The following is a 13,953-nucleotide window of genomic DNA, read 5'->3' on the forward strand; positions in this document are numbered from 1 at the left end:
TTAGAGTTAAGCCAGTGAAAGATTAAAAAAAAAGAAAAAAAAAAGAAGTTAAATCTAAATGTTTTATCTGACACTTGTTAAATTAAAAAACTGGATTGTCGACAGATGTATTCAGTGCGAATGAGACCTGGCAGTGGAAATGTTTCCCCAGCATTGCAGAAGGTGCATGTGGCACTGCCTAAACTCCTCCAGGTTACTGGGTTCGGTGAAGTTCTGATCTGCACTTTCAGGCATCTGTCTGACATGTAAGAACCATGTATTATGGGAAAGATCTGGCTTTAACGAGACGGAAGGATCAAAGACAAATCATGATGAATCTGTTTTGTTGTTCAGCACAGCGGTCTAATAAAACACACAGCGTATTCACTGTAAAGTACTCACTGGTAGCTCGGAGGGCTCAGGGAGAAACTCTGCATCTTCTCCAAAAATGAAGTCTGGAGGCAATTCTGGATACTGTGCATTGAATATGATATCCCCTGGGAGAAAAGAGGGGAACTCGTTAGGACTTGAATGATTACTTAGCATAACACAGATCCCAAATGTTCCTTGTGATTTTCCAGTGAAGACATTATGTGCTGTAAAATGACCACAATATATCACTTTAATCTCCTTTTTTCAACAGTTTGTGTGTAAATAAGGCTCAAAATGTATTTTCTTGCAACAAATAACAACAAATCCCTGTATTTCTCTCTAGCAGCTTGCTTTATTTTAGTGCAGTTTCATGATATGGGAGTACTTTTTGGACATTGCTGAGAAAAGAAATTGTGGTGGGAAACAATTCAACATCACCCTGCCAGGCTTCTGAATCTGACATGAAGTGACTTGTAAAGGTAGCTATTGTTTTTCAGCAGCTGCGTTAAGTGAATAAAATGCATTTGAGCCCTGGAGTCTTTTAATTTAAGCACCTACAAGTAATGAGCAAACTTGACATTTACCGTTGAAGCCACTCAACTCCTGGCAACCAGGCCCGTCTTGTAAAGATAATTGCTACGCTATTTTTATAACAGTACACAAAAATCAAGTTGGGTTTTAGTTGGACCGAAACAGGTAAGTGCTAAAATATTACAATTTAATTGTGTGAAAAATTACTATCGCTGCTGCATTAATGTTGAATAAAAAAAAAAAAAACTGCAGACTGGAAGTGGCTCTCGCTGACACAAGCACATGATCACGTACTACATTACTTGGGTTGGTTCACAATGTTCTGATATCATGTTACACAATTCTATCTGTGTGCTGCAAGACGGTCTGTTCTGCTTTTTTTTTTTTGTTCCAGCGACAGCGAGAAGAGAAGAAACGTACACATATGGATGTATTTTTCCAGTGGAGAAGAGTCAAACGAGGAAACAAGAGGATGTGTTTTAAATCTGTTACGTACCACTGGAAGCTTGTCAGAAAACTACTGGCAGGGCTCCAGAGGGAAATGGAGGTCGGGGAAGTGCAAACGTTACAGGTTATAACAGAGGCTTTTATATGATGCTTTGTTCATACTTCCTGAGACAGCAATGGAGGAGCCTCGCTTCAAAAGTGCCGTCTTGTCGCTGCATAATGTGCCAACTATTACTTCTTTTTAAGCCAGACATTTTATTGAAGTCATAATGAGTGCAACAACAAAGGCCTCAAATTGTTGTTTAGCAGTACCAGCCACGGTAGTGAAGTGGAAGAGGGCTGGGCTTGCAATTATAGTGCTCGACTCTGTGCAGAATGTACCCTGGTTTTGCACGCTATCAGTAGGCAGGGTCTGTAGACTGGCACAGACCAACCTGCAGCTCTGCATCCTTGATTAAACAAACCTCCTTCCTCAGGCCAAAGCACAGGAAAGTACAGCGACTGGTACAGCAGCTGCAGAGATGTCGCGTGTCATGCCACAATGCCAGAGCTAGCTTTTGTTTTTGTTTTTGTTTATTTTTTTGCAAGTTGCTGCTTTCCTGTCACCATAAATTAAAATGTCCTCTTTTAATAGGACGGATGCACTATATAGGGTGCTTTCCCTTAAGGGTTAAGCAAGGTTTCATGGTCATACTGCAATACACACAGTAGTATTTTTTACATAAGGTCAACCGGGACCTTCAGATGTTTTAGTGTTATTATTCATGTATTTTAAAGAAACATCACTCATTTACTAGATATTTTCTGAAGGCAAAATATGCCCACAAACCCCTGCTCCAAGTGTTGGAGCAAGCATTTCTACCATTCCTACATTTAATTCCACTTCGCTGTACACGTAGCATATTCTTACAAGCACTAGAAACTTAAATTAGTGTCAATTTGTCTTTAGATCCCATATTTCTCATGTTTTTGGTGTTTTATTAGCACTCTTAATTTCCATTTGTGTTGTTTTGTTCATTCAATATAGTTTTACATCTCCCCTCTTAAGCTTCTCTCTGAGTGTAAGTTGGAAAAAGTGTGTGAAAAGTGTGTGAACACCAAGGTGTGTGATATTAACAAACGCTCACTGGAGTCGCAAGTGAGCAACCAACCAGGAGTCCACTTCCATTTTCCACCAGCAGCAGAAATGTTTATTCAATGTGTTCAATAAAGACATGAAAGATTAGAATTGTTAATGTATTTTTTAGCTTAAGCACATTGTGTTTGTTTATAACTGAAACACAGAAGAAGAAAACACACAAATGTCTGTAAAAACAAGTTTAGCCATTTCTGCATTTTGTTTTATGCTCTTCTTACTGGCATGCATTTGAAGTGGGTGAGGCTCGGTAGGAAAAAGCTGACACTGAATCTGTTTCTTTTTTTAAACCTTGATTTCTGCTCATCTATAATTATTAGAGAGAAGTACTTCAAATTTAAAGCCAAGTCTTTCAGGGCTTTGTACATTACATCCACACATTCCTTGAGTCGAACCACCACATCCTGACATAGGTCACAACCACTTCTACCAGGACAGATTTCTTTGGCAAATTGCGCAAAAAAAAAAGAAGCAAAGTCTACTTCCTCTAACTTTCTGTCAGGTTTCCCCCCCAACAAGGGCCACATTTACAGTAAACTCAATACACAACCAAATTGAATGTCACAATACACATAATCTAGAATGCAAACGTGGACTCCAATAACTTGGAAACCTGCACATTAAAGGGCCACTGCTTTCCTTGGAAAACTCCTCTGTTCAAACAACTTGTCAATCACTCAACAGCCATAAAAACCTACCTCACTAATGTGGCTTACATATCTGGTTTGCATGGGTTAGAACATGGGTTGCAGTCAGACCTTGTTGTGCAATTTAAATGAGTGTGTGTGAAGTTACCTGGATAATTATGTATTTTTACAGGCTTTTTTAACAATTACACCAGTTCAGTTTTTAATCAGTTCCCAAAACTTGATTTTGGCAAACTATTGCAGATGTTAACTGATAACTGTATTTATGCGTGCACACAGGCCTGACACGGGTCTTGTGAGTCACCCATAATTCCAGTGCGAGCAAGTTAAAATCCCATCTAATTCACGATTACTATCACAAGTGCATTGGACATGCTCAGAAAAGAAAATCTCTGATGTGGGGACTTGATTAAGAAGTGCGAGACCTTTCCAGTAAAAGCTCATTTGGCACAAACAACAGCATGTTTACTGGTATCATTTCACTAGTGAAGCATCACCATCTAGAGAAAAGCAGTCATCTTGTTTTTGGAGTTAAGGGATTCCTGTGGCTGCTTAGAAACGGCAACTACAAAACATTCCTACGGTACCATATATCCAAGTAACACAGAATGTTTACGTGGTATTTTAATTAGTAACCCTTTTTCTATCCTCTTTCTATCATTGCTATTTGTCCAATGTCTTCATTTAGCCTCTGAGCATAGTTCGGGTCACTTAAAAAAAAATAAAAAATGTGTTCTGACTATTGGTCTGTTTCAACATTAATATGTGTTCTTGGTGATACAATCACAAGTAGACAGCTCAGAGTACAGGTGTGAACACACAGTTGCACAGTTCATTTATCCACAGCAGCGAAGAGCTCGGCCCTCTCAAACCCTCTCAATTAAAAAATCGGAGCCTGATCCAAATCGATCAGGTTACGTCTGACGGTTCAGGTTGTGAATTACAAACCAGTTTCAAAATGTGAATTCCATCATACATTTCTAATTGACGCTGCGTTAAAATGAGGCTCAGTGAGCAAAGGTGTTTCATTTTATGAAATGTCTGTTGCTTGGACTCCTGTCTCCTTGTATTTGTTTGTGCTCACACGTTCATTAGTATATAGACCTTTTTCACGGTAGTCATTTTGACTTGTCAACATAGAAGGAAAAAGTGAGATCCGATCGCACGTACGGACTCAAGACGCATGCAGATACGCATCGTGATTCCAGGTGTGAACACGCTTTATGTGCTTTGAATACAATATTGATATGATTTCACACATCCATTGGTGTTGACCTTAAACCACCTGTCATTTCTAAATGAACCAACAGTGGGACACAATCGCATCTCAAGGTTGTCTTGAACCAATTTATCTGACAGAAAATGAATTAATCAATGCCATGTTTTCAAAATGCAGGCCCAGTGCTCTGATGAATAAATGACCTGAGCCCTGCTGGTAATCCGCAAATACAAATTCTGTCAGTGCTTATATTTTAGAGTAACGAAGAACCAACAAAATGGTGTCAATGATGGAATTTAAAATGGACTATACTGTGCAATCAGCATGTTTAGACTTCAATACTGTTCCACTTAGGTTTGTGTTTGCTGCTAATTTAAGAATATATTTCTACATAGAGGCAAAATGACAGGTCTGATTTGAAGCCTTTGAAGAGCCTTAGCTGACCCCCATTACTTTATTAACTGCTGCTGCTTTGTGACTTAATAAGCTGAAGTAATGTTTGCAAAGAGTTTCTCTCCCATGAGGATTTTGTCTAAAGCCAAAAATAAAAACAACCTAACAGCTCAAGTATGAACAAATATTAGTGGCTATTTATTTAATCAGCATCGAAGACTAATCTCACTGGACGTATCTGAACGTGCCGAAAAGGACTTCGGCTCGTTTACTTACATTTCAGAGTTTCTCCAGCGTAGGGGATGTGAAGTTTGAAGCGATCGCAGCAAGGACCAGGGGTCAGAGATGTACATCTGAACATGGGGGGGGTTCATAAAAACATCAGAATAATTATGTTTGTTGAAAATGCAAAACATGTGAAAAGAAAAATATAGATAGTTTTGTATGGAGCGCACCAATATTTAGAGATCTGTCCACACGACTAGTATAAATTAATAGTTTTCAGCTGAAAGTAAGCACCAACAGTTACTCAGGTACTGTATTCAATTACAATTGTGAGGTACTTTACTTCAGTATCTCCATTTGATGCTACTTTATACTTCCACTCCACAACACAGGGAAATATTATACTTTCTACTCCACCACATGTATTTAATAGCTGTAGTTACTTTTCAGATGAAATTTGAAAAAGTGGATACGCTTTTAAAGTAGATTAAACCAGCGGTTTCCAAACATTTGACTTCTTACAACAACAAAAAAGTGGTTTAATGAGGAAAAATATAGAGTGACACTCGATATCAGACTTTGTCTTAACCACAAATAAATGTGTTTTTAAACGTTCACGGTTATACATCATCCTGCCAGCTGACAGAACTCAAAGTGCATGAATAAGACCTTGAAACTGGGACAACTCATAGCTGCTGTATTTTAAACAAGAAGCTGTGGAAAGATGTGACCTGATTCACATGACACGTTTGTGCAATTCATTTGTCATACATCAAAATGTAATGCATGCTGATGTTGTTTAGAAAGGTTATTAAAGAAAAAGGAAAAAAAAAAACCTGGTATGTTTAGGTGAGTAACTGCGACTACGCACTTCTGAAAGCTCTGAAAGTGTTGTTGGCTTTGGTCCAAAATTTAGTTTGTGCGAATAACAAAATATATAAATGATTGTGCTTTCAGTCAACAACACAAGACAGCACATTTAAAAAAACCTAAAACTAACCCATAAGATCATTTAAAGCACAGTTTACACACTACAGCTGAATTAACATGTTGTAGAAGTCTAAAAAAAAATAAACAAAAAATGCATCAGCAGTTTTGGCCCATTTATTTCAATGATTAAGTGTTCTTAACCAGCCTCGAGTCACACATCATCACCACCACTTTCCTATAACTCGTACTGGTCCCATCGTGACGTAATTATAAAAAAAAAAAGTGTGATGCTTTGGATGTACGACCACGTGTCCGTTGCTTCGAGTAGACCTTCGAGAAGGTGAACCGGCGGGTGCAGCAGAACCAGAACCAGAACCTCTCACCCGGTTTTGAGGTCCGTGACGCGAAGACAGTTCGTGGAATCGAGTCCCACCCGTCCGTTCCTCACCACGCTGCACAGCAAGGGACGGAGCTCCGGTGAGATCCGGTGCAGCGCGACCTCAGGGGACATGTTGTTCATCGTGTCCACCCCCCGAGGAGTCTGCGGAGACCATAGCAACAGTTTGATTGATCAACAACAACAACAACAAGGCCACAGTTTGTATTAGGAAGTCAATGCTCGTTATCGTTAGTCGTTGTCAGGTGGCCGCAGATCGGCGTCACACCGTTTGAACGCGCTCGAGAATGCAACGCAGTCGTTGCTGTCCAGTCAAATACACAACGCGGTGTGTGTTAGAGTACCTGAAAGAGCTGGAAGTTAGACAATTTGAGCGTTAACTCCAATGTTTACTTCGCGCTGTCAAAGCTTCCGGTACATGTTGTTTTGGGGTCCTCGCGATAGCCCCCCGCGTTTAAAGCTGTCTGGAATAATGCCTGTTGGCACAACGGCTTGTTTTCGCTCCAGCAGCCGCGTTTCTCGGCGGAATATTTCTCATAAATCACGTTCCGTTTGACATAATTCCACCTGAATAATTTAATCTACCAGTGAGCACATGCGGTCCGGTTTTAATGGCAACGTTGGCTCCGGCATCGGCTCCGGCGTTAGGCAGCTGTCATCCTGCATTTTGACCGTGCCTTGGTAGGAGCTGTTTAGTTGTCCACTCTGCAGGAGCACATTTGATTTCTCGGTAAATATCGTGTCGTATTTGCCATAAACACACATGATTTGTCACCTTATTGTTACGCTACACATTCACTTTAAAGTTAGTTCAGTATTTCATTGTCGTGACGTTTATCTGACGTTATGTATAAAGTGTCTTGCTCAAGTTTGTACACAATAACTTCCTGCAGTAATAAAAGAGTACAAAGTACATTTTACAACTAAATGCATTGATATGTAACACAGAATTATTCATAATAAGTTTTTTTATTTTCATTTTGTAATAGGCTACTTGAGTATTTATGTAAAAAAAAAAAAAAGAAAGAAAAAGTAATAGGCGATGTTAAATTGAAATCTCAGATTTTGGGATATGAGAGTGGATCAATAAATTCTGATGCTGCTCTTTGACGTGCACAGCAGGAGGAAAGTGTTACACATTTATGATCAAAATCAGCACCGATTATTACTTTAAATTGTGTATTGATGTTGTTATATCTCCTCCCTCCTATTAATAGAGAAGATTTTATTCATTTAACCAAATTTGATCCTACTTTTATCTATAGGATTGCCCAAATATTTCAACATTGCACATAACTAACTATAACATAGACCTTCTGTTCAGCGTCTTATTTTTTATTTTTTTTTATTTTTTTATGTATCTAACATAGTCCATCAAAAAAGAAGAGGCAAACTGACTGAGCATGTGAAAGGACACATGAAACCTGTGGTTCTTGTGTACGTGTAACTTGGAAAATAAAAGTGACCAAAGAGTACAAAGGGTTAGAAATGATCAGCACATGCATCAAAACCTTTTATGCAAGGGCTGATTCATAACTGGGGGAATCCCACCTTCATAGGGGAGATTCAGAGTCACTCTGAAAGTATCCGGGAAAGATAGCCTGTTTAGTTGGTTATCATCACTGGTGTAACTCATTCAGAGATAAGAGGAGTGGTCTTTTTAGTTCAAAATTTAGATACCATTTAGTTTTCCTTACATGGTTACACTGAGAATAAAAAAAAAGAGCATTTTACAAACTGTCTGTGTTTGGTGGTGGTGTTGTTAAAAAAAAGTGCTTGGACACAATCAAAATTTTATACATAAATGGTTATATCATTTTAATAACCATCATTACCCCAGTTAAGTGTTAACTCCTCAATCAGACATAGGCAAAATATACTCTTACATCATGTTTTTTTTGTTTTTTAAATGGTCCAGCAATAATGTCTCGTGGATTTTGCTTACAGCTCAGTCCAAATTGTTGAACCTGCTGTGTGCTACTGTGATTTGCATTTAAATTGTTGCAAGTGCTCACATTGTCATTTTAGAGCATACATTGTTCAGTTAGTACCAAAAAATGTCCATGTTAACACTCATTTGGCACGTATACTGTTTTTTTTCTGAAGCCGAGTGACACCTTTTTTTTTTTTTAAACAAGGTTTAAACACCTTTTTTTCTTTCTTTTTTTTTTTTTTTTTACAATAAATTGCATACAAATACTGTTCTCAATTTGTTCACCTACTGCATGATAATTCAGCTCAAATTCAACAAGCGAGGGAGAATTTGAATGACGTGGCCAACTTCCCTGCTGTTTTAAGTGGTCAGACAATGCAGATCTCATAATAGTCTCCTGCAGTGGAAGGTTCGAGGCGAGCTATTCATGCCTGCAGAGGGAAGACAATATTCTGCGAGATGTGGGAGAGAGAATTGAGCCATCCTACAGCCAGCGGCCAAGCTTTCCAAGTCTTCCACTGCCTAGGAAGAGATTTGAAGAGATTAACACACTAGCATTAGCTCCGATACAAGCTGAGGATTGAATTAATTAAAGATTTTGCTGGGCTGTGGTGCATTCACGTGGTGTAGCATTGAAATACCCAACAACCCCCCTCAGTCAGATTGGAATTTGTTCAACTCAGCCAGCGATGAATGCTCTATTTTTACTTTCTTCCTTGTTTCTGTCAAGCTCATGCTAATGTAGGAGCTAAATAAAATCAAGTGATTTTTGTTTGGAGGCTGTTGAGAAACTAGTTTGCATATTTTGCCTGAAATGCCCCCGCTATGCTTTCGATAATGTCCTCGTTTATGTCCACATTTTACAGGAAAGGCTGGATGAATGTTGAGAAATCAGAATCTCCTAAATTATTAACACATAGGCCCTAATTTAAATAAAGAGTCGCAATGATATTTTGTGTCGAGAGTTGTGAATGTAGAAATAACAAAAAATATGCCTCGATCAGCAGATCATGACTGAGGAAGCGTTTGATGTCGTGGTGGTCGGCTCCTGCATGACTGACTTGGTGTGGTGAGTAAATTCAGCCCTTATTTGATCGTCTCCTCATCACTGCTGTAAGTAAAACAACACTGCTCTTGTGTTCCTGCCAAAATGAACACAAATCAGCTTTATATTTCATGAGAAGGCTGAGTGGAAGATCTCTTGCTAAATCTGGGGTCAGGAAACTCTTCCACTTCCTCAGGTGGGCCCAACAGGAAGCAGCACAATTTATTATTACCATGTTAGGGCATGTATTTCAAAAATGTTTAGCAGTTTCTCAACGTTTGGGTCAAGACCCTGACGTTGCTCAGTATGTGAATGACTGATTTGTTGGGAATATAAATACAGTAAATGGGATTGAAGTGCATAATAATTGGTGTGCATAATGTTCTATTTGAAGGTTGAAAGAGCAGTATTTAAAAAAAAATAATTACAGGGATATTCACCTACAGTGAACCCAGGGGTTCCAAATTTATGGATTACACAATCCAACGGGTCCCAAGATGATTTGAGGGATTCAAAAAACAAAGGAAGTATTTCTATATGATTTTGTTGTTGTTGTTGTTGTTTCTATGTCATTTATGCTTTTTTAATACTTTATCTCACTTCACTTGGGCCTGTCGAATCTATCAAATAAAACTGTCACTATTTGGTTAAACAGGTCATATCCACATGACCACCACCATGGACCAGAACCGGGATTAAAGGTCACAAAAAGACATTGCTTCATTTTAAAAGTTCACTTGCAAAAAAAAAAAAAAAACCTCTTTTGGATAATGGTTTCACAACAATTCTTGTTAAACCGCACCATCAAACAGGGATTGTCCGGTGTGAATAGCTGGGGCTGTCATGGAGCATTGAGGGTGCTATCTTCTTTTTCTACTTTTTCCAAAAGCAAAAACATAAGAGCGATAGTATAAGGAATGGATTAAAGAGAGGATTTATTTGCTTAACCATAGACTGTTCATAAAAGTGGACTGAAAAAAGAAGCTGACACGGAAGTGCCATAGAGTGTAAACCACCGAATGCCACTAGGGGTTGACTTCTAAAAGCCTCGAGCTACATAGACTACCATTCAACTTCTCTCATGAAATACAAAGTCAATACATTTTTTTCCCAAAAGTTATTATGGTGTTGTTAGCTAAAGTTGCTCCTTCTTAGTTGTTTTCTGGCGGTCCATCTGAAATGATCCCAACATTAATTAGACATTAGGCCTCCACAAAAACTTTTTTTTTTTTTTTTTTTTTTTTTTTTTGAGGGGGGGGGGGGGGGGGTCTGTTTGATTGACAGGCCTGTGGTGGAGTCAGGTTACCGCTGAAGGTTGGCGGGACGTAATGTCCTCGGGTTTCCAATCAGATAGAAATAGTAAAAGGAAACAGACTGATCTTAAACTTTTTATCATTTCAGTTGTAATTTCAGATTTCAAAAATCGGCGACTCGGGCACATTATGTGGCTGAGAAAGAGAAACATGTCTTCGCGCAAACTTCATTTATCAGTGTAAACTGCATTTTGTCCTGCACAAGAACAAAAAGCTTAACAGGCGTAGAAACGCTAAGTTAGGGGACGCAGCTTATCAAACAGTCAATTGTCTTTACTTAAAGCGTGCTTCCCTTTATTATTATTAACCTCAACAACCACCGTTTTCCTTCAGGGTTTTTTTATTTTAACATGCACGCCTTTTGGAAAATATGGCATATGGGCTGAATGATGTTTTCCATTATGGCTTGAAATGGACCGCTCAGTCCTGCCTACACAAGAATAGAGGAAGTGTTCTAAAGTTAGACAATGCTGCTGCCTTTTCAGTATTTGTCCACATGTTTTAGGGAACATGAGAGTGTTTGGTTCAACAGCTTTCAGGCCGTTAGACAGCACGCAGACTGCAGGTTCGAATTGAACTTAAAAACGCTGCCAGTTGCACAACACGTTTTTAGTTTTAAACACATGAGCTGCAGTTCTTAAAATGATTAGTTTCTGCTGCAGGTTGTAAACTAAATCGTTGATCTACGATGATGCAGGTGTGGCCATCTCATGGTTTCAAAGATTCAAAATGTGCGGATGATCTGGTATGATTACTGCTTATTAAATGTCAGTGTTGCATCATCCTCATATGTAGTGAGATCTGTTGAGCCAAGTAGGATCCATTCCCACAAATTGTTAGTCATCAACTGCAACACAATGGGTTAGTTGAAAACTATTTGTCATACTCATTTACCATATCCCTTACGAGTGATGACACGATTCCAAAAGAGACACACAGTAGCCATAATGTCAAAAGTCTTCATGGATTCCTGCCAACTAAATGTCTTCCCGTCAGCATGGAGAAGCGTGTCGTTTGAATATGTGCCACGATTTGTGTCATACGGCTTCCATTATATTTTCATGTGAAACCGGGTACAAATATCTGTCACCTGGGTACCAGCGAATGACGTTCTGAGTAAACAGCTGCGATCTGCGCTGCTGTGACGTGGAAAAAAGTTTTATGGCACTTTTTGAGAGCGCGCACACACAAGTTGTCACATTTTGGTTGTTGCTCAGACTGCTCCACAAGTCCCTGCTTATCAGAAACACATGCCTCCTCCTATTGCGTTTTTTGAAGGCGGCGGGGTGTGTGTGTGTGTGTGTGTGTGTGTGTGTGTGTGGGGGGGGGGGGGGGGGGGGCTGGGGGGGGGGGGGAAGGTGGGGTATTTATTTTGTTGCTCATTAGCAATTCAACCAGTGACTTTTTGCTTTGAAGGGCAGGAGTTGTCAATTACGACCCCAATAAGCTAACGGAAAATGGCCTGTTTTTGGAGTGTGTGTGCATGTGTGTGTGTGGTGGGGCTTTTTGGATAGAGGTCAGAATGCGGATAGGGAAATACATTTGCAGCCCTTCAAAGTGATATGCATGGCTTTGAAGTTAGAAATCCAGTTGTCTTGAACAGCCAGTGTTTGGATGGCGGCACAATTGACTGACAGACAGTGGAGGCACACACACACACACACACACACACACACACACACACACACACACACACACACACACTCTCACTCTTTCTCTCTCTCTCTCTCTGCTTGTGCCATATAAACACCTAAATGTGATGCAGAACTTTGTGGTGTTTAGTCATTAATGTATCAGTCAAGCTGTGAGGCATGTTGTTAGGTAGTTAAAGGTTATGTTTAATTGTCGACTATCCGCTGTGCTCAAAGAGGAAGTGCAGCGCCGTTCGGGCTTTTAACCCATTGTCGAAGCCATACAGTGCCCCCTACTGCCACAGCTTTCTGAGTGGAGACACTCTCTACCTGCTTTGTGAAGGAGTGTTTTTTTTTTGTTTTTTTTATCAAAGCAGTAATTCCAGCTTTACTTAATGTTCCTGCTGCTATTCATCTCAAGCCAAAACTCACACATGTGGTCCCCACATTAACGCAGTTATTTATATAAACATTCTTACTGCATAATGACGACTAACCTTGGTAAAAGGTTACAATTATAGCTGTAATAGTCAGTATATTCTTGAGTTGATTTGACAGACATCATTTTGATCATTGAAAAATGTTAAAGCTCGACTCTAGACATGCTTTTAAATGTATATAAAATACTTTTAATTTGTCTGATATGGTTTTTCCACCAAAAAAGAATGTATCTACTAAAAGTCCCTAAAATTACATCATCTTCCCTTTTTAAAATTTAAGAATCTATGAAAATGCAAATATATTTAATTTCTAAAGTTTAATTGCTGGACACTGAATGTTTCCTCACTGTTAAGTCCATGCCCAGTGTGGAGGTGTATATCATACTTGTGTGAATTGAACTGGACCAGAATTGGCTTCCAGACTATTTGTGTTATCACAAGTCATACTCATAGGCCTCTTAAATTTACATTTTTAATGAGGACAGAGAACGTCTTCAGCAGATGAATGCGAAAACATCCTCGTAGTTTTAAACTCTGCACGTACATCGTTCTGCACCGTGAAGCTCAAATTTTCGAGAAGTTAAGACACTTTTTTCAGCGGAGAGGGACTTCCAAAACTTGCAAAAAAAATGTGTTCCAGCCTCTGAAATATTTTTATTGAATGTTTGTCTTACTGTTCCAGGATGTTAAGCACACTATTTTGGGGTTTAGGAATATTAGTTGGATAAAACAAGACATTTGAAAGCATCATTATGGGCTTTTGGAACTTGTGAGGGGAATTTTGTTTTTACCATTTGCTGACATTTTATGGACCAAAAGATGAATCAGTTGCTCGAGAACAGAACTCATAAAATATAAATTTGTTAATTTTAATATATCCCTACATTGTTTTATGTCTCCTGCGCTGGAACTTTTCTGTACAATAATCTGTGTCAGAGATCTTCCTGGCAGTGTGTTACAAAAAAAAAAACAACCTTGGCTGTTTCCATAAGAAGCAGCCTATTCAGACACTGAATCGCTTGATAAGTGGCTTGTTATATCTCCTGATATAGGCAGCTTCTGACCACCGAGTGAATAATGGCAACACACACGTGGCTCCAACAAATGGTGTTACCACACAAAAATAAACACCCACATATTCTTCGAGACACTGCACCTCTTTTAAGCAGAGCAGTCCGTGTTCGGTATGTCGTCCTTGCTCAGCCTGTTCTTTGTTTAGTCCCCTCACCTTGTCCTGATTTACCAGAACTTCAGCTAAAGGGGCCGTTGTGCAAAAGGGAAATAAACAAGATGAGATAAAAAAAAACAAAAAACGT

At 39.2% G+C, this 13,953-nt stretch overlaps 2 protein-coding genes across 2 annotated transcripts in view; one reads left to right on the forward strand and one right to left on the reverse strand.

Moving 5' to 3' along the window:
• babam2 (BRISC and BRCA1 A complex member 2) overlaps nucleotides 1–6,875 on the reverse strand; it is a 78,171-nt gene extending 71,296 nt beyond the window's left edge. The window contains exons 1-4 of the mRNA XM_069160938.1: nucleotides 6,861–6,875; nucleotides 6,262–6,419; nucleotides 5,000–5,076; nucleotides 382–476 (exon numbers count right to left, since the gene is read on the reverse strand). Of these exons, the coding sequence (XP_069017039.1) occupies nucleotides 382–476; nucleotides 5,000–5,076; nucleotides 6,262–6,419; nucleotides 6,861–6,872 (342 nt within the window). The 5' untranslated portion in view covers nucleotides 6,873–6,875. The remainder of the gene's footprint in view (nucleotides 1–381; nucleotides 477–4,999; nucleotides 5,077–6,261; nucleotides 6,420–6,860) is intronic.
• The window catches only part of rbks (ribokinase), a 32,197-nt gene continuing 25,074 nt past the window's right edge, over nucleotides 6,831–13,953 (forward strand). Inside the window, exons 1-2 of the mRNA XM_069160939.1 lie at nucleotides 6,831–7,005; nucleotides 9,216–9,277. Coding sequence (XP_069017040.1) covers nucleotides 9,219–9,277 — 59 coding nt within the window. The 5' untranslated portion in view covers nucleotides 6,831–7,005; nucleotides 9,216–9,218. The remainder of the gene's footprint in view (nucleotides 7,006–9,215; nucleotides 9,278–13,953) is intronic.

This window comes from Embiotoca jacksoni, unplaced genomic scaffold (assembly GCF_022577435.1).
Source record: "Embiotoca jacksoni isolate LCO1_2020_lvr unplaced genomic scaffold, fEmbJac1.0.p SCAF_27, whole genome shotgun sequence".
Taxonomy (NCBI): domain Eukaryota; kingdom Metazoa; phylum Chordata; class Actinopteri; family Embiotocidae; genus Embiotoca; species Embiotoca jacksoni.